Below are 22,806 nucleotides of genomic sequence, written 5' to 3'. Positions count from 1 at the left end.
AGTATAAAAGTACAAACCCCACTCTGGAAAACCCTAATCCTTTCATTTTCTCCATGTCCCCTCTCCTATGGCGGCCAGTGGTTGGTTGAGCAAGCTGCCAGCTAGCTAGAGGAGCGAGGAAGCACGGCTCAATCGTCCTCCTCTGTCTCTTGGCTCCATCTCACATGTTCCTCTCCATCATCTTCTCCTTTTGTCCCCCAATCTTCTTTTTCTTCTCATGGAGGTATCCTACAGTCAAATGGGCAATTGTCATGTATACACTGGTGGCGTAGCGGTCAAGGTAACGGCAACGGCGACGACAGTCAGATGAGGGATAAGAACAATTGTATAGCTTCATGTGCATGTGTTAGTGTTGGTGATGCACGGATTTGCCGAGAAGAACTGCAACGTCCTGGTCTCCACCAGCTTGCGAAGGTAAAATAATCAATCCCATGTTTTGTTGGAACCACTGGTTGTCACTACAAGCCTTGATAGAGTTTGTGGTAGCCTTAAGGCTGTGTTCTTAGCCCAGATTTCCCAACTCAATCTCCTCGTTTTCCGCGCGCACGTTTTTTAAACTGTTAAACGGTGTGTTTTTTAAAAATGTTTCTATACGAAAGTTGCTTAAAAAAATCACGTTGATCCATTTTTTTAAAAAAATAGATAATACTTAATTAATTATGTGCTAATGGACCGTTCCGTTATCCGTGCGGTTGGGAACACGCTGGAGCAAACACAGCCTAAATATAGTACAAATGTTTAGCTAGTGCCAAAGCATGGTCATTCATTTTGATTCTAGAGAAAAGTGTATTGGCAAACCTTAAACTTGTAGGGTTGTGTCATATATGTTCGTAAACTCTCAAAATGTATATCCAGATCCCAGAACTTGTCAAAGTGTATCATCTAGATCCTAAATTGACACATCATCTCTAGGATCCTACATGGCGCTGATGTGGCAATGCCACATGGACGTGACGTGTTCTTTTCTCTTTTTTCTTCTTCTTTTCTTTTTCTTTTTTGTTTTCTTCTCATTCTTCTTTTTTTTCCTTTTTTCTGCATGGGTCACAGAGAAAGGAGAAGAAAGGGGAAAAAAAGAAGAAGAAAAAGACAAAAGAAAAAATTAAATGGGTTCCATTTGTCCGTCAAAATAATGCCATATCATGTACGTGTGGCATGCCACATCAACGCTACGTAGGATCCTGAAGGGTTGTGGCGATTTGGGACCTATATGACACACTATGACAAGTTCTGGAACTTGGATATGCATTTTGAGAGTTTAGAGACCTAAATGACATACCCCTACAAGTTTAAGGACCGCCCGTGCACTTTACTCTTGATTCTATTCTGCTGCTATTCATTTAGGATCTACTGATCTTCCCATTCGTGTATCTATCATGTACTTTGCTTATGAAATTGCTGGAGATGAAGGGACGAAATTCCAGTACTTAATTTCTCCATGGTCTCTGTTGCTTAGGACTTCTTAGTTTTAGTTTTATGCATCGACATTTAGCTTCCTTAGCTTGTGAACCGTATTCATGTAATGGCAGTAGACATTCTCTAAAAACTCAATATGCTTCATTGTGAGATTTAGTAATTTCTGAATGTTAAGGTTCAAATCAAATGAATGCATGCTACACAGAAAACAGAGCTTACTCTGATTCAATGCTGCTCCATGCCATGATTACTTATTACTCCTTCCATACTCACGAAGGGAGTCGTTTAGGACAATGTTTAAGTCAAACCTTGGAAGTATAAATCATGAATAACTCTCAAGTTGTTGAGTTTGAAAATATAAAAATTATATGAATAGATTTGTCTTGAAAAATATTTTCATAAAAGTGTACATATATAACTTTTCAATAAATATTTTTATAGAAAAAAGAAGTCAAAGTTGTGTTTTGGAGTCCGTGTCGCTGTCCTAAACGACTTCCTTTACGAGTATGGAGGGAGTAATTATTACTTATTGAATTAAATTGATAAGTAATTTCCTAACTTTCATTGAACTACATCCCTAGATGCACACATTGGTGTTGGTGATACCATGGATTTGCCCCCGAGGAGCTGCAGCACGGCGAGCGCCATTGTCGCCACCAACTAAACATCATCCTCAATTTAGCTAGAATCATTCATGTATGTGTGTAATGCATTTCTTTTAGAGAAGAGTATTTTTCCGGCCTCTACATTCAACTGGATATATGCAACCTTTTTAAAATTAGGAACTTAGCCTTTCAAACAGGAAACTTAGCCCTTAAATAAGCCAATCTGAAATTCGCTCATACGAAGATTTGAACTCAGAACCTTGGGGTGCTACTCAGGTCACTCCAACAGGACCAACACCAACACATGTATGTGTGTAATGCATAGGAAGGACATGTTTGGCTTTTTCTCCTTTATCAAATTCATCGCTATTCATCTTATCATACATTTTGATTAGTTACTAAAAAAATCACCACGGTGATATATTTTCACTGCCTTTTTTAGTTGAAGATGTCGGAGAATGTTATGGATATGCCGAGAGAAGTTGTAGGCCAAGATTTGTCGCAAAGAGCTACAACACCACGGTCGCCACTAGCTCACTAAGGTAAATAATCAACGTCCCACTCCCATGTTTTGCTATAATCACTGATGCAATTGTATAAAATAGTCACATGTTTTGTCTAAGGGTTAATTTGATCCGTGCCATTGCAAATGTGCCTATTCATTTCCATTCGTCTATTCATAGTCGTGCCACTCAAATTTTACAAAATTAGAACCATGCCATTGCCATCACGTTTTCCATCTTCTTCCCCATCTACATGTGGGGCCCACATGTCAGGAATCTATTGGATAAGCTCAACATTGGTGGTAGTAATCCCAAAGTAACGGTCGACGGGTTGATTTCCAAGATCAAAGAGAGGCCTAATGGCCCTGAGCTTGTATGTTTCTTCATCATGATCGTAGTGAACAAGCTTTTGATGGCCACCACTAGCTTCTATATTATTGGCATGAATGAATACATTGCTAGTGACCTTGGTCAGATATCAAAAGTGTACTGGTCAAGGATGGTTTTTGACTCACTGCGCAACAAGATCTGTGCATGGCATGAAACTGCTAAGGACAGGAATGAAAGCCTAAGGTGTAGCCTATAGGTGGGTTAATAGGCTTTCATGAAATTTTCTTCAATTGAAACGGTTAAATTATAGGGACCGAAACTTTCTAGCAGCTCTCACCCGAAGACAATAAGGGCTCCCTGGAACTTCCGGGGTTCTTTCTAGAAACATCCGGGGTTCTCGCTTCTCGGGACTCGAGTCTTGATTCTCAAGGAAACCCAAGACTTGCAGAGGTACAAAGGATAGTAATGAACAATTCAAAGCAGTAAATCAAAAGAGAAATAAATTGCACAAGAGGGGAGACACGAGATTTTTTTCCCCAAGTTCAGATTATAAGAATCCTACTCTCCATTGAGGAGCTCCAAAGATCTAGGTCTCAATTAACACCTTGTCTCACCAGGCAAAACCCTAAGAAGAAATCTCCAATTTTCAATCCAACATCCCTAGTTGCTTCTCTAGGTTTCAAATGACCAAAAAGATTCCCAACTTGGACACCTAGAGAACACCACGAATATGGATTGCTCTACCAAGACAACCTCCGAAAGCTCCGCTCGGAATTTTCACTCAAATTACCTCTTCTCCTTGCGGAGGCGAGGAAAACCTTCACAAACTTTCCCCGGTCAATCCACAATGACTTGGATGCACGCGGGCGAAACCTATCCGTCTAGGAGGTTGCCCTCCAAGAGAAACAAGCCCAAAGCATCAAACCCGAGAAGATCTTCAAGCGCTCACAATCTCCTAACACTCACCACATCTCCTATCTTCCTCGTCAACTCTCAAATCAAGGAGTAGAGTTTAAGAACTAATTGCGGAAAGCAAGAACATCATGGGAGAGGCTAGGGGACAAGAAAATGAAAGTGGATTTTCCAGCCAACAAAGGTGGGGGAGGCCGGAATATATAGGTACTCGTGTGACATCAGCTAGCCGTTACTCACAATTCAAACTTAACACAGGGCTTGAGAATCCTGGGTTGGCTCCCGGAGAACTTCCGGCCAACACTTAGGCGCAACGGAGAAAAATAGCGGCCAGAGGTTTTCCTAGCACCTCCCAGGAGAACTTCTGGGCAGATACAAAAAGGTGGCCCAACCCGTATGTGTGTGTGAAACATGTGTCTCTCTTCTAGAGAATGTCTATGAGCACTTGTAGACACCAGGCATCTGTTGAGAACCCCTCTTGATAATACGAAGATCCTAGAACTCGAGAGACAAAACATAAAAGAAATTTAAAATAACTCTTCAAGTTCCTGCTCCACGTTCCATTAGATTTGGGGATCTCCATTCATTTGGGACTAACACATGCACATACTTCTTCACAATATTATTGGTCCCTTAACTGGTTTGTCAATAATCCACCAAAACCCACTTAGAGGGCTAGATGCACTTTTCAGGGAATATTCCAACCTTTACTTCTGGTTGCATTGTTCCGCGCAGCTCTTGCGTGTCGCCACTCACAAGGCAAGATTACGGATAGTCAATTGATCCCATTGCGCACATATTTTCAATTCTTTTGTGTAATGTTAATTATTTCACGGTGTAGTATGATTTCTTAAAAATTGCTGTGTGGATTGCTTGGCTGGTATCTAAGCTAGAGTCTTTCTAGTTTCAAATCAAATTTGAATGAATGGTTGTTAGGCTTGAGTTATATTTTTTTATATATTTCTGTAAAAAATATCACGTGTTTACAAAATCACTGTACACGTTGTTTTGTAGCCTTGAACCGGCACTTATGAGTCCTCATCATTGTCGGTTCTTAACCCGACACTGATGATCTGTGCCGGTTTGATTTCTGGCATTGATGAAGGATTATGACCTGACACTTTAGCCCTTTTCTGTAGTATTGAGATGCTTCATTGCTAATTAGTGTAGTACTACCTCCATATTTTAATGTATGACGCCGTTGACTTTTTATCCAACGTTTGACCATTCGTCTTATTTAAAAAATTTATGTAATTATCATTTATTTCATTGTGACTTGATTCATCATCAAATGCTCTTTAAGCATGACATAAATATTTTCATATTTGCACCAAAAATTTGAATAAAACGAATGGTCAAACGTTGGTCAAAAAGTCAACGGCGTCATACATTAAAATACGGAGGTAGTACTATGTAGCTACACTATATAGCACTTTGCATTTGAGATGCCTGCAGTTAATCAAACAACAATATAGTTTCACGATACATTTAAAACAATAAATAAAAAAAAATTAATTCCAGCCCTAGGGCCTTCTGCATAAATGTGCATGTCCTCTATCATGACAATGCATTGGTTTCTTCCGTGATCTCCATCAACAAGTAGACCTATACGCACAAACATGCATATATATGCTCCTCCCCCTATCGCCCGGTCTCTAAATTTGCATTGCCACCGCTTCCAAAAATGCATTTAGTTAATACAACTTTTTTTTATATATAGAACCTATAGGATCACATTGACCAGAACCCGGCCACAGATCAAGATTTCTTGAATAAGTATACGTATATGTAGAAGAAAAAAAATTAAGCTCACACAACTACAAATAAGAATCGTCTCTCCGGCTAGCCGCCCGCCGCGCGCGGTCTAGCACTTCTTGCCGGGAGTGCACGGGATGAAGCCGGCGAAGCGCGTGAGCCTCGCGACGTAGGATCCAGGCTTGGGCTTGATCAGGTCCTTGTTGCTGAACTGCTTCTGGGTCGCATCGCCGGACGTGGTGAAGTAGGTCCCCTCCATGAACAGGTCCTCCTCCAAGTGCCATGTACACCCAGTTCTTCCACTCCTCCTCCGCCGCACCGAGATGCTTCGTGATCTGCTTTGCCGTCAGGTTCGGTGGAGCAGTGTACCGGTTCCCCTGGCTAATGATCGTCGGGTTCTTGCTCCCTCCGATGGCGTACATCAGCCAGTGCGTGTAGTCATTGTTCACCACGTGGAAATATCCCCATCGGCATCTGCACAACACATGATAAATAGTAATAAATGATGTTATATACATATATATAATAATATTTTTTATGTACGGTGATCTCTACTGGTAGTATTATTATGTGACCTGGGCATTCCTTAGACGAGGCTGCAGCCAAACTGGTTGAAGGCGACAGTGATCTGCATGATCTGGTCCTCGCTGAAGGAGTCACTGGAGCTGAAGAGCCTGATGTCGTTGTGGTTGGTGAGGTGGTAGTTGGAGATGCATGGTGACTCCGGTGGACTTGGCGATGACGTCGATGAGGCCGTCCTTGCAGTTGGAGAGGGAGAGGTGGTCGAGCTAGACGTTGGTGGAGCCGAAGATGTTGATGTCATCGCTGTCGGACTGGGTGCGGAAGCCGAACTGCTCCAGCGAGTCGCGGATCATCCCCAACTTGCCGAGCACGATGTCGTGGATGTGGATGTTGTGGATGATCACGTTGTTGGAGTTCTGCACCGTCACCTGCACGCCATTGGTGATCCGCACATGCGCTCCCCGCCTGTCGATTGTCTTGTCGCTATTGATCATCATCCCCTCCTTGAGGTTGATGATCATCTCCTTGGCAAAGATGATCCACAGTGGCTCGTCCTGGATCACACCCCAACGGAGCGTCCCCGGGGCGGATTCACCGCGTCATCGTCGGTGCCGTCCGTCACTAGGTAGAACTTCCCGGCCAACCCTCCGGTGGTGTTTAAGCCGAACCCTTGTGCGCACAGCGCCAGCCGCTTCCTGTCCGTCGCCCAGTCGGTGCGGCACCTCTAGCACCGGTCGATCGGATAAGTCGCCTTGCATGGCCCCGCGAACTTCTTCCTCTTCGTCATCGCCAGCTTCCTTCTCCCGCTCAACTCCTCTGATCTGCACACAAACGTTATCATATGTTCTAACCAACTGAGCTATCCTCATGATTGATTGATTGAACAATTTTCTTCCATTAAAGAGGTTAATATATAGGGTTTGGAACTTCCTAGCATCTCTTACCCGAAGACAGTGAGGGCTACCTGGAACTTCCACGATTCTTTCCAGAAATTTTCGGGTTCTCGCTCCTCGAGACTCACGTCTTGATTCTCAAGGAACCCCAAGACTTACAAAGGCGCAAAAGACAGTAATGATTAATGAACAATTCAAAGCAGTAAATCAAAGGAGAAACATAAACTGCACAAGAGGATAGACACAGGATTTTTCACCCGAAGCTCGGATTACAAGAATCCTAATCTCCATTGAGGAGCTCCAAAGAGTTGGGTCTCTATTAACCCCTTGTCTCACCAACCAAAACCCTAGGAAGAAGTCTCCGATTTTCAATCCACCATTCCTATATATGTACTTCTCTAGATTTCAAATGACCACAAAGATTCCCAACTTGGATACCTAGAGAACACCACGAATGTGGATTACCCTACCAAGACAACTTCCGAAGGCTCAGCTCATAATTTTCACTCAAACTACCTCTTTTCCTTGCGGAGGCGAGGAAAACCTTCACAAACTTTTCCCTGGTCAATCCACAATGACATGGATGCTCGCGGGCGAAATTTATCCATCTAGGAGGTTGCCCTCCAAGAATAACATCATATGAGAGTCTAAGGACAAGAAAACTAAAGTGGAATTGCCAGGCAACAAAGGTGGGAGAGGCTGGAATATATAGTTACTCGTGCGACATCAACTAGACGTTGCTCTCAAATTCAAACTTAAACAGAGCCCGAAGTTCTGGGCTAGCCCCCGGAGAACTTCCGGTCAACACTTAGGCCCGGAGGTTTCCAGGCATCTCTTTGAGAACTCCTGGCAGATAGAAAAAGGTGGCACAACCCAGTGTGCATGTGCGAAACATGTGTCTCTCTTCCAGAGAATGACTATGAGCACTTGTAGACATTGAGCATCTGTTGAGAACCCTCTTGATAATACGAAGGTCCTAGAACTCAAGAGATAAAACACAAAAGAAATTTAAAATAACTGTTCAAGTTCTCGCTCCAAATTCCATTAATTAGATTTGGATGTCTCCATTCATTTTGGACTAACACCTGCACACACTTCTTCACAAGATTATTAGTCACTTAACTGGTTTGTCATTAATCCACCAAAACCCACTTAAAGGGCTAGATGCACTTTCAGGGAATATTACAACCTTCATTTCTGGTTGCATTGTTCCGCACAGCTCTTGCGTGTCGCCCCTCGCAAGGCAGGATCACGGATAGTCGATTAATCCCATTGCTCACATATTTTCAATTCTTTTGTGTAATATTAATTATTTCACGGTGTAGCATGATTTCTTAGAAATTGCGGTGTGGATTGCTAGTATGGTATCTAAGCTAGAGTCTTTCTGGTTTCAAATCAAATTTGAATGAATGGTTGTTGGGATGTACTTATATTTTATATATTTGTGTTGAAAATATCACGTATTTACAAATCATTGCACACGTTATTTGTAGCCAACAAGTGGCACCGATGAGTCCTCACCAATGCCGGTTCTTAACCCGGCACTCATGACCTCGTGCCGGTTTGATTTCCAACACTGATGAGGGGTTACGACCCGACACTGAAGTCATCTTCTATAGTAGTGAGATGCTTCATTGCACTTTACATTAGCACTATATATTAAACACCTTACATTAGCACTTTGCATTGGAGATGCGTGCAGTTAATGAAACAACAATGTAGTTTCAGTACAATACATTTAAAACAATCAATGAAAAAAAAATAATTCCTGCCCTAGGGCCTTCTGCATAAATGCGCATGTCCTCTATCATGACAATGCATTGGCTCTTTCGTGATCACCATCAACAAGTAGACCTATACGCACAAACATGCATGCTCCTCGCCCTATCGCCCTCTAAATTTGCATCGCCACCGCTTCCAAAAATGCTTTTAATTAATACAACTTTTTTATATGTAGAACCTATAGGATCACATTGACCAGAACCCGGCCGGCCACAGATCAAGATTTCTTGAGTAAGTACGTATGTGTAGAAGAAAAAATAAGCTCACACAACTACAAAATAAGAATCATCTCCGGCTAGCCGTGGATCCGGTGGGGGCCGGCCACCGCGCTCTAGCACGGCTTGCCGGCCACGCATGGGATGGAGCCAGCGAAGCGGGTGAGCCTCGTGACGTAGGATCCGGGCTTGGGCTTGATCAGATCCTTGTTGCTGAACTGCTTCTGGATCGGGCCACCGGACGTGGTGAAGTAGGCCCCCTCCATGAACAGGTCCTCCTCAGAGTGCCACACCCAGTTCTTCCACTCCTCCTCCGTCGCCCCGAGCTGCTTCGTGATCCGCTTCGCCGCTAGGTTTGGCGGCGCGATGTACCTGTTCCCCTGGCTGATGATCGTCGGGTTCTTGCTCCCTCCGATGGCATACATGAGCCAGTGCGTGTAGTCGTTGTTCACCACGTGGAAAAATCCCCATCGGCATCTGCACAATACATGATAAATAATAATGAATGATGTTATATATATAATAATATAATATTATTATTATTAATATTTTATGTATGGTGTTCTCTACTGGTAGTATTATTATGTGACCTGGGCATTCTTTGGACGAGGCCGCGGCCGAAGTGGTTGAAAGCGACGGTGATCTGCATGATCTGGTCCTCGCTGAAGGAGTCGCTGGAGCCGAAGAGCATGACGTCGTTGTGGTTGGTGAGGTGGCAGTTGGAGATGGTGACTCCGGTGGACTTGGCGATGACGTCGATGAGGCCGTCCTGGCAGTTGGAGAGGGAGAGGTGGTCGAGCCAGACGTTGGTGGAGCCGAAGATGCTGATGCCGTCGCCGTCGGACTGGGTGCGGAAGCCGAAGTGCTCCGGCGAGTCGCGGATCATCCCGCCCTTGCCTTGCAAGATGTCGTGGATGTGGATGTTGTGGATGATCACGTTGTTGGAGTTCTGCACCGTCACCTGCGCGCCATTGGTGATCCGCACCTGCGCTCCCCGCCCGTCGATCGTCTTGTCGCTGTTGATCATCATCTCCTCCTTGAGGTTGATGATCATGTCCTTGGCGAAGATGATCCACAGTGGCTCGTCCTGGATGACACCCCACCGGAGCGTCCCCGGGCGCGGGTTCTCCACGTCGTCGTCGGTGCCGTCCGTCACCAGGTAGAACTTCCCGGCCAGCCCTCCGGTGGTGTTCCGGCCGAACCCCTGCGCGCACCGCGCCAGCCGCTTCCTGTCCGTCACCCAGTCGGCGCGGCACCTCCAGCACCGGTCGATCGGGTTCGTCGCCTTGCACGGCCCCGCGAACTTCTTCCTCTTCGTCATCGCCAGCTCCCTCCTCCCGCTCTCCTCCTCCGATCTGCACGCACACGTTACTATCATATGTTCTAACCAACTGAGCTATTCTCACGATTGATTGATTGAACGAACGATCGGCGTGCCTGTGGACGGCGCGGTTGAAGCTGTTGGTGACCTCGAAGGGGTCACGCTTGTAGGTAGCCTCGGCGGCGGCATCAGCCATGAGCTTGCGCTTCTGCCAGTACTCATCGTACTCCCCGATGTTGGCCTCCGATGTGGCTGCCGCCGACAGCAATAAGAAGACGGCGTACAGCACCAAGGAGCCGGCCGCCGGCAGCTTGCTCCACCGGATCAGCACCTCCATTGCTAAAACTCAACTCAGATATGATCTAGCTACGTTAAACAAAATCTCCTCTCTTATACGGTTACCACAAAAAAAAACCACAATTGATCGAAATCCGTCGAGCTCCCGGCCCTCCTCCTACCTTTATCTTGTATATGAGGGAATTTTTTCAGCTGTGTGAAGGTAGGACGATGAGCTCCATTGCTCGGCCTGTGCGAGGAGGAAATGGATCAGATGAGTATATATATAGCTTGGGATGCATCGACGGTGCCCATTGTTAGGGAGCGGTGAAGCGAGGAGGGAGGCGAGCCACACGCCTGTGGTTTTGATCCTGTGTCTCTGGAGCTGTGAGCTAGAGAATTGCAGTGGCTTTTTCTAGTAGTGTTTGTGCATGTATTCCTTGATCGGCTGGTGCTTAGAGGCTCTGGCTATTCTTGGCCGTCATGCAAGAACTGGGTGGACACTTGACTGAACGGGAGAGGGGAAGGTTGGAAGAATTTTTTGTGGGTGCAGAAACTACAGTTGATTTTGATTTTTTTTGCGGGGAAAAAAACTACATTAGATTAACTGTTAGTAAGACTATGTTTAGATACAGAGGTGTAAAGTTTTGGCGTGTCACATCGGATATACGATATACATTTGAAGTATTAAACGTAGTCTAATAACAAAACAAATTACAGAATCCGCATGTAAACTGCGAGACGAATTTATTAAGCCTAATTAATCCGTCATTAGCAAATGTTTACTGTAGCACCACATTGTCAAATAATGGTGCAATTAGGCTTAAAAGATTCGTCTCGCAATTTACACGATCTGTGTAATTAGTTATTTTTCCGTCTATATTTAATATTTCATACATGTGTCCAAACATTCGATGTGACAGAGTGTAAAATTTTGGCAGGAGATCTAAATAGGGCCTAAAGACACCGCGGAAAAGCCGAAAATGAGAGAGATGAAGAACAAGAGAGAATTTGTATAAATTTGTTTTTACGGTGAGATATGTATAGTTTTTCCAATAATGAAGTATGATGCCGTGCTATTTTCACCCATTAACAGACATTTTATTATAATTAGTTACATATCCGTGTATTGCAAAGGGATCAAGAGAAAGAAGTATGATATGATTCAGTTTTTTATGCTGGTTTTTATCATGAGTTAATTTTTTTTGTAATATTTTATTAAGGAGAGGGAGACGGGTTTTTAAAGAAGGGACATCATTTTTTAAGTAGTTAAAGATTTCCTTTTGAGCGGTTTTTTAAGAATGGGAAGGGAGTGGTTTTTTAAGGGGGTGGATGACTGTACTTTAGGGTAGTTAACATATATACTTCCTAGTCTCCTCGACCAATCCATCATCAACTATGTTATTATTATGTTATTATCATAGCATATGAGATATTAATTAATTAAGAAACACTTTAATTATGTATGTCCAAAGAGATCCCATATATGAGGGACCGATCAAGTTTTATCAGCAAAACCAAATCCTGAATTAGCGACCGACCAATGACTATTGGTATATGGGCATGCCTTAAAATATAGGTTGCTATGGTTGATGCAAAAGATCGAGAAAAATGATACATAAAAATCACATGCAATGCTTATCATAGACCCAATAAGGTGATAAGATATATTGCATCGATACTCTAATAGCATCTCTAACAGGCTCTCTACAGTCTCTCCAAGTCAAATTTTGGCCATTCAAGCACAAAAACAATGTTCAACAGACTAGCTAACCGGATGGCCAAACTCGCTCGGCGGCTGGCTAGATTTGGCCAGCCCGAGGGGACTCGCCAAACGGTGGCCGCAGCAGGCGCAGCGGCTAGGCATCGTCAAGGTCGTCGTTGCCCCGGGTCGTCGTCGAGGTCGCCATCGCAAGCCGCCGCCGCCCCCCTCTAGATCCGCCGTCGAGGTCGTCGTGAGATGCCCCCCCCCTTCCCTCCTCTAGATCAGTCGTCGAGGTCGTCGCGAGCTGCCGCCGCCGCCAAGCTCCGCCCCGAGCATCGTCGAGGTCGTCGTTGCCCCGGGTCGTCATCGAGATTGTCGTCGCGAGCCGCCACCGCCGAGCTCCGTCACCGCCCCCTTCTAGATCTGGCAACCTGAGGGGATCTTGACGACGTCTCGCCTCCCGCCTCCCCGCATCATTGAGCCACCGCGAGCCGCCGCCATCGGCATCAAGGAAGGGAACGGGAAGGAAGGAAAGGGGAAAAGAAGGAAAGAGAAGGAAGAAGGGGGAGAGAGAGAGAAAGAAGAGTAGTAGAGGCTGACACATGGGTCTGTTATTATTTTGGAGATGATTAATATTGAATCTGTTGAAGTGAGCATTTAGTTTGACTAGCTAAATCAAATAAAAAGTTGGTTATATGGGTGTTTGGAGAGTCCGATTTAGAGAGGCTGTTAGAGATGCTCTAATAGAATTTTGGTTATCAGAGTTTGTGCTGATATCCATGTCGTAACACATTTTTATTTTATCAGCTATGTCAATTGATAGCTTTGTTTTCCCTATCCCTGTTACACCAAAAAATCATTACCAACTTATTTCCCGTCATATTGAGAAAGTGATCACGAGGGAATGTTGGAAATATAGTGTACGGTAAAAGTGGCTAGCTACCTTAAGAATTCTTCAGTACAGCTAAAGTCTATGGGAGCAAAAATCCGTTAGTGCACCGGTAATGTTTATTGCTGACCAGGAAACAATGGTGGGTCCATTGTTTGGTAGCGGAACTAGTAGAACGGACACGTATGCGTGGAGAGAAAATAAGATGGGACAACGTCCAACCTAGCCTATCATCAGCCTTGGTGCGATTAAAAATGAGATGAAAGTAGCCCACCTTTGTACCAGGCCATGTCTTGTTAGTGACCCTTTTGCAGCTCTCATGATGTTTTTCATATGCAAACAATAAGATATTTAATACTTACTACTTGCTGAAGCGCTATATTATGGATGTCCTTATACCATCAATTTCACAAAGCGATGCTATTAAATTTGTGTGTTATGCAAAATTTTGAGCAGTATTTTTATTAGGTTAATTGGATCCATAAGATTGTAAACGTGGTAAATCAGAAGAATATCACTACTATTCGCGTTATTGGCTGGATTCCACTAAAATTTTTTTAAATTGAAACCATGACACTCCTATCACTATTTCCGTCCTCTCTCACGTCATCCTCCTCACTCACGTCTGCAGAGTGAGAAGGCGAGCGGCTCACGTCTGCACAGTGAGAAGACGAGCGGCGAGGACGATGAGGCGCTGGCGAGCGGTGAGAGGATGAGGCCGCCGCCGGCGAGGACAGTCGCGAGCGCGAGGAGCGGGCGCGGCCGCCACCTGTCACGGAGCGCTCGCGGGCGCGGGCGCGGGCGCAGCTGCTGCTGGTGAGGACGCTCGCGGGGAGGTCGCGGAGGGGCGCGGCTGCCGGCGAGGACGGTCGCTTGGCGGGTGCGGGCGCCGCCGCCGCCGGCAAGGACGGTCGCGAGCGCGGCCGCGGCCGCCGCCGGCGAGGGCATGCTTCCTTCCTACTCTTTGTTTCTTCTTCCTCCGGAGAAATCAATGAATGCTGCAATGTCTCATGCGGGGACTAGGGATGCGGATGACTCCTGCATCCGCCGCCGTGCTGCCGTCCTCCAGCTGCCCATCCGCCGTCGAGACGAGGACGACGAAAAGATGAAGACGGAGACTGCGGAAAATGTGACGGAGAGGACGGAAATCGTGATGAAGTGGCACTACTACAAAAAAACCATTTTTGCGAACGGGCCGGAGCGATCTTCGCATGCGCCAAATCGTCTGCGAAAATGCAAATCTTTGCATGCGGCCAGGGCAGCATGCGAAAATAAATTCAGCAAACAAAAAAAAATAAAATCCAAAACCCCCAAAAAAAATAAAAATCCAAAAAATCCCAAACCCTAGCCCACCGTCCACGCCGCACGCCGTCGCCGGAAGCGGATCCGTTGCCCCCCGCCGTCCGCCGTCGTCGCCCCAGCCGCCCGCCGTCGTCGCCGCCGCCGCTTCCGTCTCCCCCGCCGCCCGCCATCGTCGTCCCCGCCGGATCCGTCTCCCCCGCCGCCCACTGTCGTCGCCCCCGCCGGATCCGTCGGCGGCGGCACCGGATGCGTTGCCCTAGTCACCCGGCGTCGTCGCTGGCGGCGGATCCGTCGCCCCCGCCGCTCGCCGTCGTCGGCGGCACCGGATCCGCGCAGTGCGGCGCCACCCGAGGCGGCCAAGCCACCCCTGCCGCGGCGGCGTTGAGGAAGAGGAAGGGCCGTCTCATCGTCGTCGGTGAGGAGGGGATGGCAGGCCACCGAGCCGAGGCTGCCAAGCCGCCGCCCGCCGCCGCTGCTGTAGCTGCTCCCTATGGCGGTGGATCCGGCCCTCCCGAGGGCGGCACCGCCAGATCCGCCACCCGCGCCGACGCCATTGCCATCCGCCGCCTGGCCGCTCTGAGAGAGGGAGAGGGAGAGAGGGAGAGAGAGGAGAGAAAGAGAGAGGGAGAGAGAGGGGAGAGTAATAAATTAATAGAGGGAGAGAGATGAGATGAGGTAGAAAAATTTTGAAGTGGTGGGAGGGAAAAAAGAGTGGAGGAAGATGAAAAAATTGGGGTGGTATTTTTGCATGTGGACCACTTAAGGAGCCGCATGCGAAAATAGTTATTAAAAAATAATTTAAAAATATGAGAACTTGGAATCAAATTTTTTAATACTAAATGAACTCAAATAAAAAAGTTGCCAAAAACAAAGTTGTAGAACTTGTTGAGATCTACCAATTTTCTTTTGGTCATTTCTCCATCCGAGTTTTATTGAACTATATAAAATTTGAACTTTATAATATAATAAATTCAAATAATTTTTTTACATAGTAAATGATTTCAAATAGAAAAGTTGTCAACAACAAAATTGTATAACTTATCAAGATCTGCAACTTTTGCATTTGTCATTATTCCCTATGACTTTATTTGAACAGTTTGAATTTGAATTTCAAAATATGACAACTTCAAACAATATTTTCAAATACAAAATGATTTCAACTGAAAAAGTCATCAATAACAAAATTGTATAACTTATCAAGATCTATAACTTCTATTTTGGTCATTTCTTCATCCGATAAATAAAAGTTATAGATCTTGATGAGTTATACAACCTTATTATTGATGACTTTTTCAGTTGAAATCATTTACCGCTTCAAAATATTATTTGAAGTTTTGAAATTTAAATTTTTAATTGATAAAACAAAGTCACAAGAAAAAATAGCCAATATAATACCAGTAAGAACACAATAACATGATAGAGCATGATTTTAGAAACATTTAGGGAAAAAAAATCATCCAATTTGGAGTTCATATGAGTGAGATACATTAGTTTCAAATTTTTCAATTTTTATTTTCGCATATAGCTGCTTAAGTGGCCCGTATGGAAAAAAATCGATTTTTCCATGCGGTCGCTTAAGTGAGCCACATGCAACATGCGGCCCTCTTAAGAGACCCGTATGGAAAATTGATTTTTTCCATACGGGCCACTCAAGCAGCTGTATGGAAAAATGACCCTCGATTTTTGCAGACGCCACTAGTTATGGTCCGCATGGAAAAATGATGAGGCCTCGTATAGAAAAATCACTTTTGTAGTAGTGTGGCATGATTCTAATTTACAGTAGCATCTACCCGATTTCATGAATAATGGTGACATTTTTCTTATTTGTCATATTTATAGAGGCATGAATCCAATTAACCCATTTTTATTAATGGTGTATTCTTTCCGACACTAAATGTAAGGGGTTCTGTCTATAAATTTGTTCAAGTATACCTTACATTCAAAGGCATGTGTAGTGTACCTTAAGAGTTTAAATAATTTGTTGTAACTTTTTAATTGATGCTACCTTATTGAAAATCTCTTTTAATGTGCAATGTCATTGACTTTTTTATAATAACATTTGACCATTGGTTCATTAAAAATATATGTACATTATTACAAATGTTAAAAGTAAAAGTCATACTAAAGTCTTTTAATGATAACATAGTCAAACGTTGTAGAAAAACAAAAACATTTAAAAGTATTTATCATAACAAAATAAATAATATTTATATATTTTTAAATAGAACAAGTGGTTAAATATCACGTCAAAAATCAACTGCATCATTTATTAAAAAAATGAGTGAGTAATATTTAAGGACCTGTTCAGATGGTAGCCAAAATAAACCTTACCAAATTTTGGCAAGATTGTAATATTGACATGATTTCTTATGTATTGATAAAATTTGACAATAAACTAAATGTAGATATTTTTTTGGCAATTTTTTGGAATAGCATCAAAATGAACATGCCCTGAAAGCACAAAAACTATCCATATGAAATTTGAAGTTTGAAATTCCACTCATAAATCATTTTGTTACATATACCCATCCACGATCCACATGCTCAGTTTTAATGCAAAACCACCCCACTCCTCACGTAGACTTGTACCATAAAAATGGAACTGCTAGCTGACTGTCGACAGTGAAAACTATCGATTATTTTCACTGTTGATTCCGCGTTAACATTTGTGCTGAGATATTTTGCTATCGGATGTAGACCCTCTTTTTATAAGCTAGTTCCATCATCACATGTTTATGGCAGATTTGTTACATGCTAGTTACATTGTAGTTACATCTAAGTTATATTCTAGTTACATTGTAGTTACAACTATAATTAATAATTATAGTGTAACTATAGTGTAACTACCCTATAACTATATTGTTATCTCTATATAAATTAGATATAAAGTTGCATATATTATTTTAATACATATATACAAGTTATTTTTATTATAGTATATTTCTAGTGAATTACTCACTCCGTTTCACAATGTAATTCATTCTAGTATTTTCTACATTCATATTGATGGTAATGAATCTAGACATATATATCTATTTAAATTCATTAACATCAATATGAATGTGAGAAATGTTAGAACGACTTACATTGTGAAACGGAAGAAGTATATACTTAGATTTGAATGTTTCCAAAAAAAAACACTCGATAGTTTTTTTTAGCTAATTCCCCATAAAAATCAACTACAGAAGTCGTAAGCTGCGGTTCCTCTCTCCAATGCAGCGGCGCTGGCTGAAAACCGATCGCCGCCTCGCCGGAGCCCGGATCCGGAGACCCACGCGAGCTCACGCGACTTGGTCCACTTCCACCAAATCAATCAGTAGACCGTAGGTGATTTTTTTTTATAAAAGGTCAGGGCCGTCTCATCCCACCAGCCGTTGTCTGCAACCTTTCCTCTCACTGCCATTAGCTCACGGCAGGGTGGTCTCTCTGCTACTTTTATCTCATGGTCGCACACAAGATGTTCGATGAAATGCCGAGCCTTTCTTTGTTCCCAGGGCTCGGGCAGCTGCAGCGCCTGTAGCCCTCCCGAAGCTTTGCTGCGTGTGTCACAAGGGTATGGTTAGGATGCTGATGCACTTGTCATTGTCAATTGTCATGCTGACATGCTTCGTACGGGCGTAGCCTGCAATCCTTTTTATTTTTCTTCTTTTTCTTTCTTTTTTTTTTCAGAAAAAAGTGCAGCCTGCTTGGGTTTGGGGATCAATTTTGTTGGTTTTCTGTGCTAATGCAGTAATACAATCCCATGACTGATGGCATACACCGGACACAAACACAATACAAAGGAGAAAGATCAACATATGCCAGACCTACAGTGCTAGCACTCCAAGACACTATCAGGTACCACTACCAGTGCAGTAGCTCTTTGGTTTTGTATTATTCACTGTACTGCCAACACGAAAAATTGATCATTTTCTTAGTAAGTTCACATCCTTGAAGTCAAAGTACCGATACAACATGGTTTATTGCTTTAGGAAGATAATACTGGTATGCATTACATGATTTACATATGAAGTGAAATTCAAGATAATATGACAAGCCTTGATGCCTAAATGGTCAATTATTCAAACTCCACTTTTGGACTATGTATCTAGTACCAGACTATTTTGCTACTTAAGAAGTAAGCTTTATGAACTCCGTCTGCCTACTACTCTGCTTGCTCACATGCATTTTCTGGTACTGGACTTTCCCTTCTTCATAAATGGATTCTTCATGGAAAGAATTTTTCTTTGATTTTGTGAAGTTCTATTACAGCATCTCGTATTTGCACCCGTTCTGTAGGCAATTGTTTTGAACAGAGGATACCAACCCTCAAAATAGAAGTTATGCATGCAAGTGCTGCTTCCTTGTTTAGGAGTGTGTTGTGATCCATCTCTGTGTCTTCCCTTGGTAATATGAGATTCTGGTCCACAACATCCTCTACACTATCAGGCAGCGCTTCCTCAACAAACCTGTGAAGGTTAGTATTCTCCTCAAAATTTTGTTCGGTAGGCCTTCTTCCTGTAAACATTTCTAGTAAGATTATCCCATAGCTATAAACATCTCCACTTGTAGTAACTTCATTGCCAATTCCATATTCTGAAAATGTGAATGCAGCACAAGCATAAGCTCAATGGGTCATTACCTAAGTAAATTAATTATTTACAAGGTATCGTAAATGTCTCATATATTTTAAATGGTAACAAGGCAAGAAGTATATTTTTGGCAAGTGATAAATGCGCACCTGGAGCAGCATATCCAATGGTCCCTCTAAATGCGGCCCAGCTGGATGAGACTTGAGATGCATTGTTATCTCCTTGATTTGTGAACCTTGCCAGTCCAAAGTCACCCACATGAGCCATCATATCACTGTCTAGAAGAATATTGCTAGGCTTAAGATCACAATGAACTATTGGAACTGGCTTGTAATCATGAAGATACTCCACTGCAGATCCTACATCGGTGGCAATGCTTAGCTTCTGGTAAATATTTAGGACACTTTGATCACTTTGCTCATCTATATGAGTATGCAACCATTTTTCAAGGCTTCCATTTGGTAGATACTCAAAGATAAGTGCTTTAAAATCATGCCCCCTAGGATCAATTGATGAGCAAGCTGTTAATATCTTCACAAGATTGCGATGCCGTAGGTATCTTAATGCCTCACATTCCGCAAGAAAACTATGTGATGCTCCCCTCTCTTGGAGCTTGAGTACCTTTACTGCAACAACACTATATTGATCGAAACTCATATTTGCCTTGTACACTGAACCAAATCTTCCTTCACCAATGAGATTTGAAGAGGAGAACCCATTTGTTCCCATAGATAGCTCAGTATAAGAAACTCTTGGCAGTTGATTCCTGACAGCTCTGGTAGATGTCGGTCCACTGCTGGATTTATGTTTCTTACATAAAACGGAGATCAAACCTATGCCGATGACAAGAAACAAGCATGTTATGGACACTGACATGGCTACAGCTAGTTTTGGGAATTTATGCTCTCTTGCTTGTTGGTTTGTACATGATGGCAAACTTAATACTGGAATGCCCCCACATAGGCCCACATTTCCAACAATTGAGAATGCAGTTGCATTACGAAATATCCCATCATCTGGAACTTCACCTATCAAGTTGTTGAAGGAGAGGTTCAGATACGTGAGACCAATAAAGCTGCCAAGAAACACTGGAATGATCCCCGAAATGTTGTTGCTTGAAAGATCTAGCTCTTGAAGGCCTGTCAACTTGTTCATTGTAGAAGGAATTGAACCATGAAGGAAATTTTGTGAAACAAGAAGGAATTCCAAACTCTGGCATCCTCCAATTGAGATGGGAATCTCACCAGTTAGCTTGTTTTGTGAGAAATCAAGACCTTGCAAATTTTTCAATAGACCAAGCTCCGAAGGCATGGGCCCTACTAACATGTTGCTCAGCAAGCTAATGGATCTTAGTCTACTAGACGAGAAAATTTCTTTTGGTATATTTCCACTAAGTTTGTTGTAAGCAAGAGCTAATACACCTAAAGGGCATTTTCCAAGAGCTGAAGGTATTTCCCCAGTAAATGCATTCATAGATAGATAGAGTTCACTCAACTGTGTGAGATTTCCAAGAGTTGGTGGGATCTCTCCTGATAGTCTATTTTGAGCTAGTGATATCACATTCAATTTTGATAGTTTTCCGAGAGAAGCAGGTATGGAACCAGTGAGGAGATTAGGACCCATGTAAAGTGCCATCAAATTAGAAAGCCTCCCAATTCCTTCAGGTATATTTCCTCCTACTTCATTGTTGAGAATCGCAAGGTGTTCTAAGCTGATTGAAAGATTAGAAAGTGAGTGTGGTAGCACACCCCTAAGCCTATTGAAACTTAACTGCAGAACTTATAGTTGGGTGCAGTTTGTCAAGGCATTCAAGAAATCCCAGTCAGAGTTGTAGTTTGCCTCTAATTTATTGTAATCGAGACGCAGTTTGGACAATCTCTTGAGGTTTCCGAGATTTGAAGGAATTGTTCCTGAGAATGAGTTACTATCTAGTTGAATTAGTTCAAGCATTGAACAGTTGGAAAGGGATAAAGGAATGGGACCATGAAATTTGTTGTCATTCAAGGCAAGTCCCTGGAGTAGAGGGAACTTATCTCCAAAATAATTCTGCAAGCTGCCACTTAACTTATTATTTTGCAGATCCAGCTTCTGAAGAGATGAGAGGTTAAATAGCAATAGAGGGATCTCCCCTATAAGGTTGTTGAACTGCAAACCAATATAAACAAGATTAATAAGTTTGCCTAGGGACGAAGGAATGGTGCCTGTGAGCATGTTCTCCGTAAGACGGAGACTATGCAGACCATAAATATTGCCTAAGGAATGGGGGATGATTCCAGTAAGATAATTCCTTGCAAAGTTTAACTCTGTGAGGGAAGAAAGGTTCCCTAATGATGGAGGGATGTTCCCTACAAGTTTGTTCCTTGCTAAAATAAAAGTACTGAGATAAGGGAGTCCACCAAGTGATGGCGGGATGGTTCCAACGAGACTGTTGTTTCCAAGATCCAACCAATTTAGGGAGAATAGGTTACCTAAAGATGCTGGAATGGATCCTGAAAGTTTGTTCTTTCCAAAGTCCATGAACTGCAAATTTTGAAGGTTGCCAATTTCAGGAGGGATGGATCCAGTGAGGCCATTATCACTTATATCAATCAAGATTAAGTTTTTTAAATTCCCTATGTAAGAAGGGATGCTTCCTGTGAGATTATTATTGTAAAGATTGAGGAGCTCAAGACATTGGAGTGAACCAAGCTCACTGGGTATCTCTCCCTCTAGATAATTAGCAAAGACCTCAATGGTTCGGAGTTATGAACAGTGGCTAAGATTGGATGGAATTCTGCCTTGGAGGTTATTGTACCACAAACTAATGGTTTGAAGACGCGAGCATTGAGACAGAGATGTCGGAATTTCTCCCTCGAGAGAGTTGATACTCAAGTTTGTTAGATATGTGTATAGCGATGTAGTCTTAGACTTATTTTACTGTTGGCCCATGAGGCCCATATACCATTGTATATGCTAGTGCTCTCCTGGAATACACCGTACTGATTTTAGCACAATTCACATGGTATCAGAGCTAGGTTGCTCTTGCGATTCCCGTCGATGTCCGCCGCCGGCGAGCTCTTCACCGGTCTTGGTCTCCGGCGAGTGTCCTCCCTCATCTCTTCTCCCAGTGGAAGTTTTCTGCTGTGTGTTCTGTTTTTCGTGGTCACTTGATTTTGGGGATCGACCCTCTTCTCTTCTGGCTGGAGCATCTTTTTCTCCTGCTGGATCTGCTACTTGATTTTGGGGATCGACCCTCTTCTCTTCTGGCTGGAGCATCTTTTTCTCCTGCTGGATCTGCTACTTGATTTTGGGGATCGACCCTCTTCTCTTCTGGCTGGAGCATCTTTTTCTCCTGCTGGATCTGCTTGACTGCTTTTTCTCCTGCTTCTTTTTCTCCTGCTCGAGGTTGCATTATCCAATTGTGCTAGCTGCAGTGGTGTCGGCTAGCTGCAGTCTGCAGGACCCGCAGCCTCCATCCTTTGCTGTCGCACTTGCCGCCAGGACTCTTTCCAACAAATCTGCCATGTGTTGGATCTCCTGCTGCTGATTACAATACCTAATTGCAGCCACTAATTGCAGCAGCGGCAGCCCAGTGCAGCAGTGCAGTAGCAGCGTTTCAAGTGCAGCAGCAGCTCAGCCTTTCAGATTGCAACCATGGCATCAGATCCACTTGGGAATGTCATTCTTTTGCCTTTGGATATAAAACTCAATGGACAAAATTACCGTGAGTGGGCTTCCTCTGCTCGTATGCAACTCAGGTCGTATGGTGTGGCCTCTCACTTGAATGATGATCCACCTCATGAGAAGGAAGATGAGAAGAAAATTGCAGCTTG

The 22,806-nt window shown here is 43.5% G+C and overlaps 2 protein-coding genes, 1 long non-coding RNA gene and 1 pseudogene across 4 annotated transcripts; 1 reads left to right on the top strand and 3 right to left on the bottom strand.

Annotated features, from left to right (window-relative positions):
- Window positions 1–5,627: 5,627 nt before the first annotated feature.
- LOC107281298 (pectate lyase-like) lies at window positions 5,628–8,140 on the bottom strand (annotated as a pseudogene).
- Window positions 8,141–8,848: 708 nt separating this feature from the next.
- Window positions 8,849–10,902, bottom strand: LOC4341389 (pectate lyase). Of its 2 annotated transcripts, none has more exons than XM_066311377.1 (4): window positions 10,710–10,902; window positions 10,368–10,617; window positions 9,521–10,285; window positions 8,849–9,407 (listed from the first exon to the last, which is right to left on the bottom strand). In XM_066311377.1, exons 2-4 carry the CDS (start codon window positions 10,586–10,588, stop codon window positions 9,047–9,049), a joined length of 1,347 nt encoding a protein of 448 aa, XP_066167474.1. In that variant the 5' UTR covers window positions 10,589–10,617; window positions 10,710–10,902; the 3' UTR covers window positions 8,849–9,046. The 2 variants fall into 2 exon arrangements, with proteins under 2 accessions (XP_066167474.1, XP_025881795.1); XM_026026010.2 differs by having other exon boundaries at window positions 10,368–10,590; window positions 10,710–10,901.
- A 6,720-nt stretch (window positions 10,903–17,622) lies between these two features.
- Window positions 17,623–18,879, top strand: LOC136357056 (uncharacterized). The gene is made up of 3 exons (XR_010742085.1): window positions 17,623–17,976; window positions 18,154–18,260; window positions 18,702–18,879. It is a non-coding gene; the product is annotated as an uncharacterized lncRNA (long non-coding RNA).
- A 30-nt stretch (window positions 18,880–18,909) lies between these two features.
- Window positions 18,910–22,385, bottom strand: LOC107276079 (receptor kinase-like protein Xa21; the record flags this gene model as incomplete). Its single annotated transcript, XM_066311756.1, has 5 exons — window positions 22,208–22,385; window positions 21,463–21,702; window positions 20,834–20,904; window positions 19,144–20,764; window positions 18,910–18,998 (listed from the first exon to the last, which is right to left on the bottom strand). Coding segments are annotated over exons 1-5 (2,199 nt in total), but the record flags the coding sequence as incomplete, so codon positions are not given.
- Between the last annotated feature and the right edge of the window lie 421 nt (window positions 22,386–22,806).

Source organism: Oryza sativa, chromosome 6 (assembly GCF_034140825.1).
Source record: "Oryza sativa Japonica Group chromosome 6, ASM3414082v1".
In the NCBI taxonomy this organism is placed as follows: Eukaryota; Viridiplantae; Streptophyta; class Magnoliopsida; order Poales; family Poaceae; genus Oryza; species Oryza sativa.
This window is presented reverse-complemented; position numbering and strand designations above follow the sequence as displayed.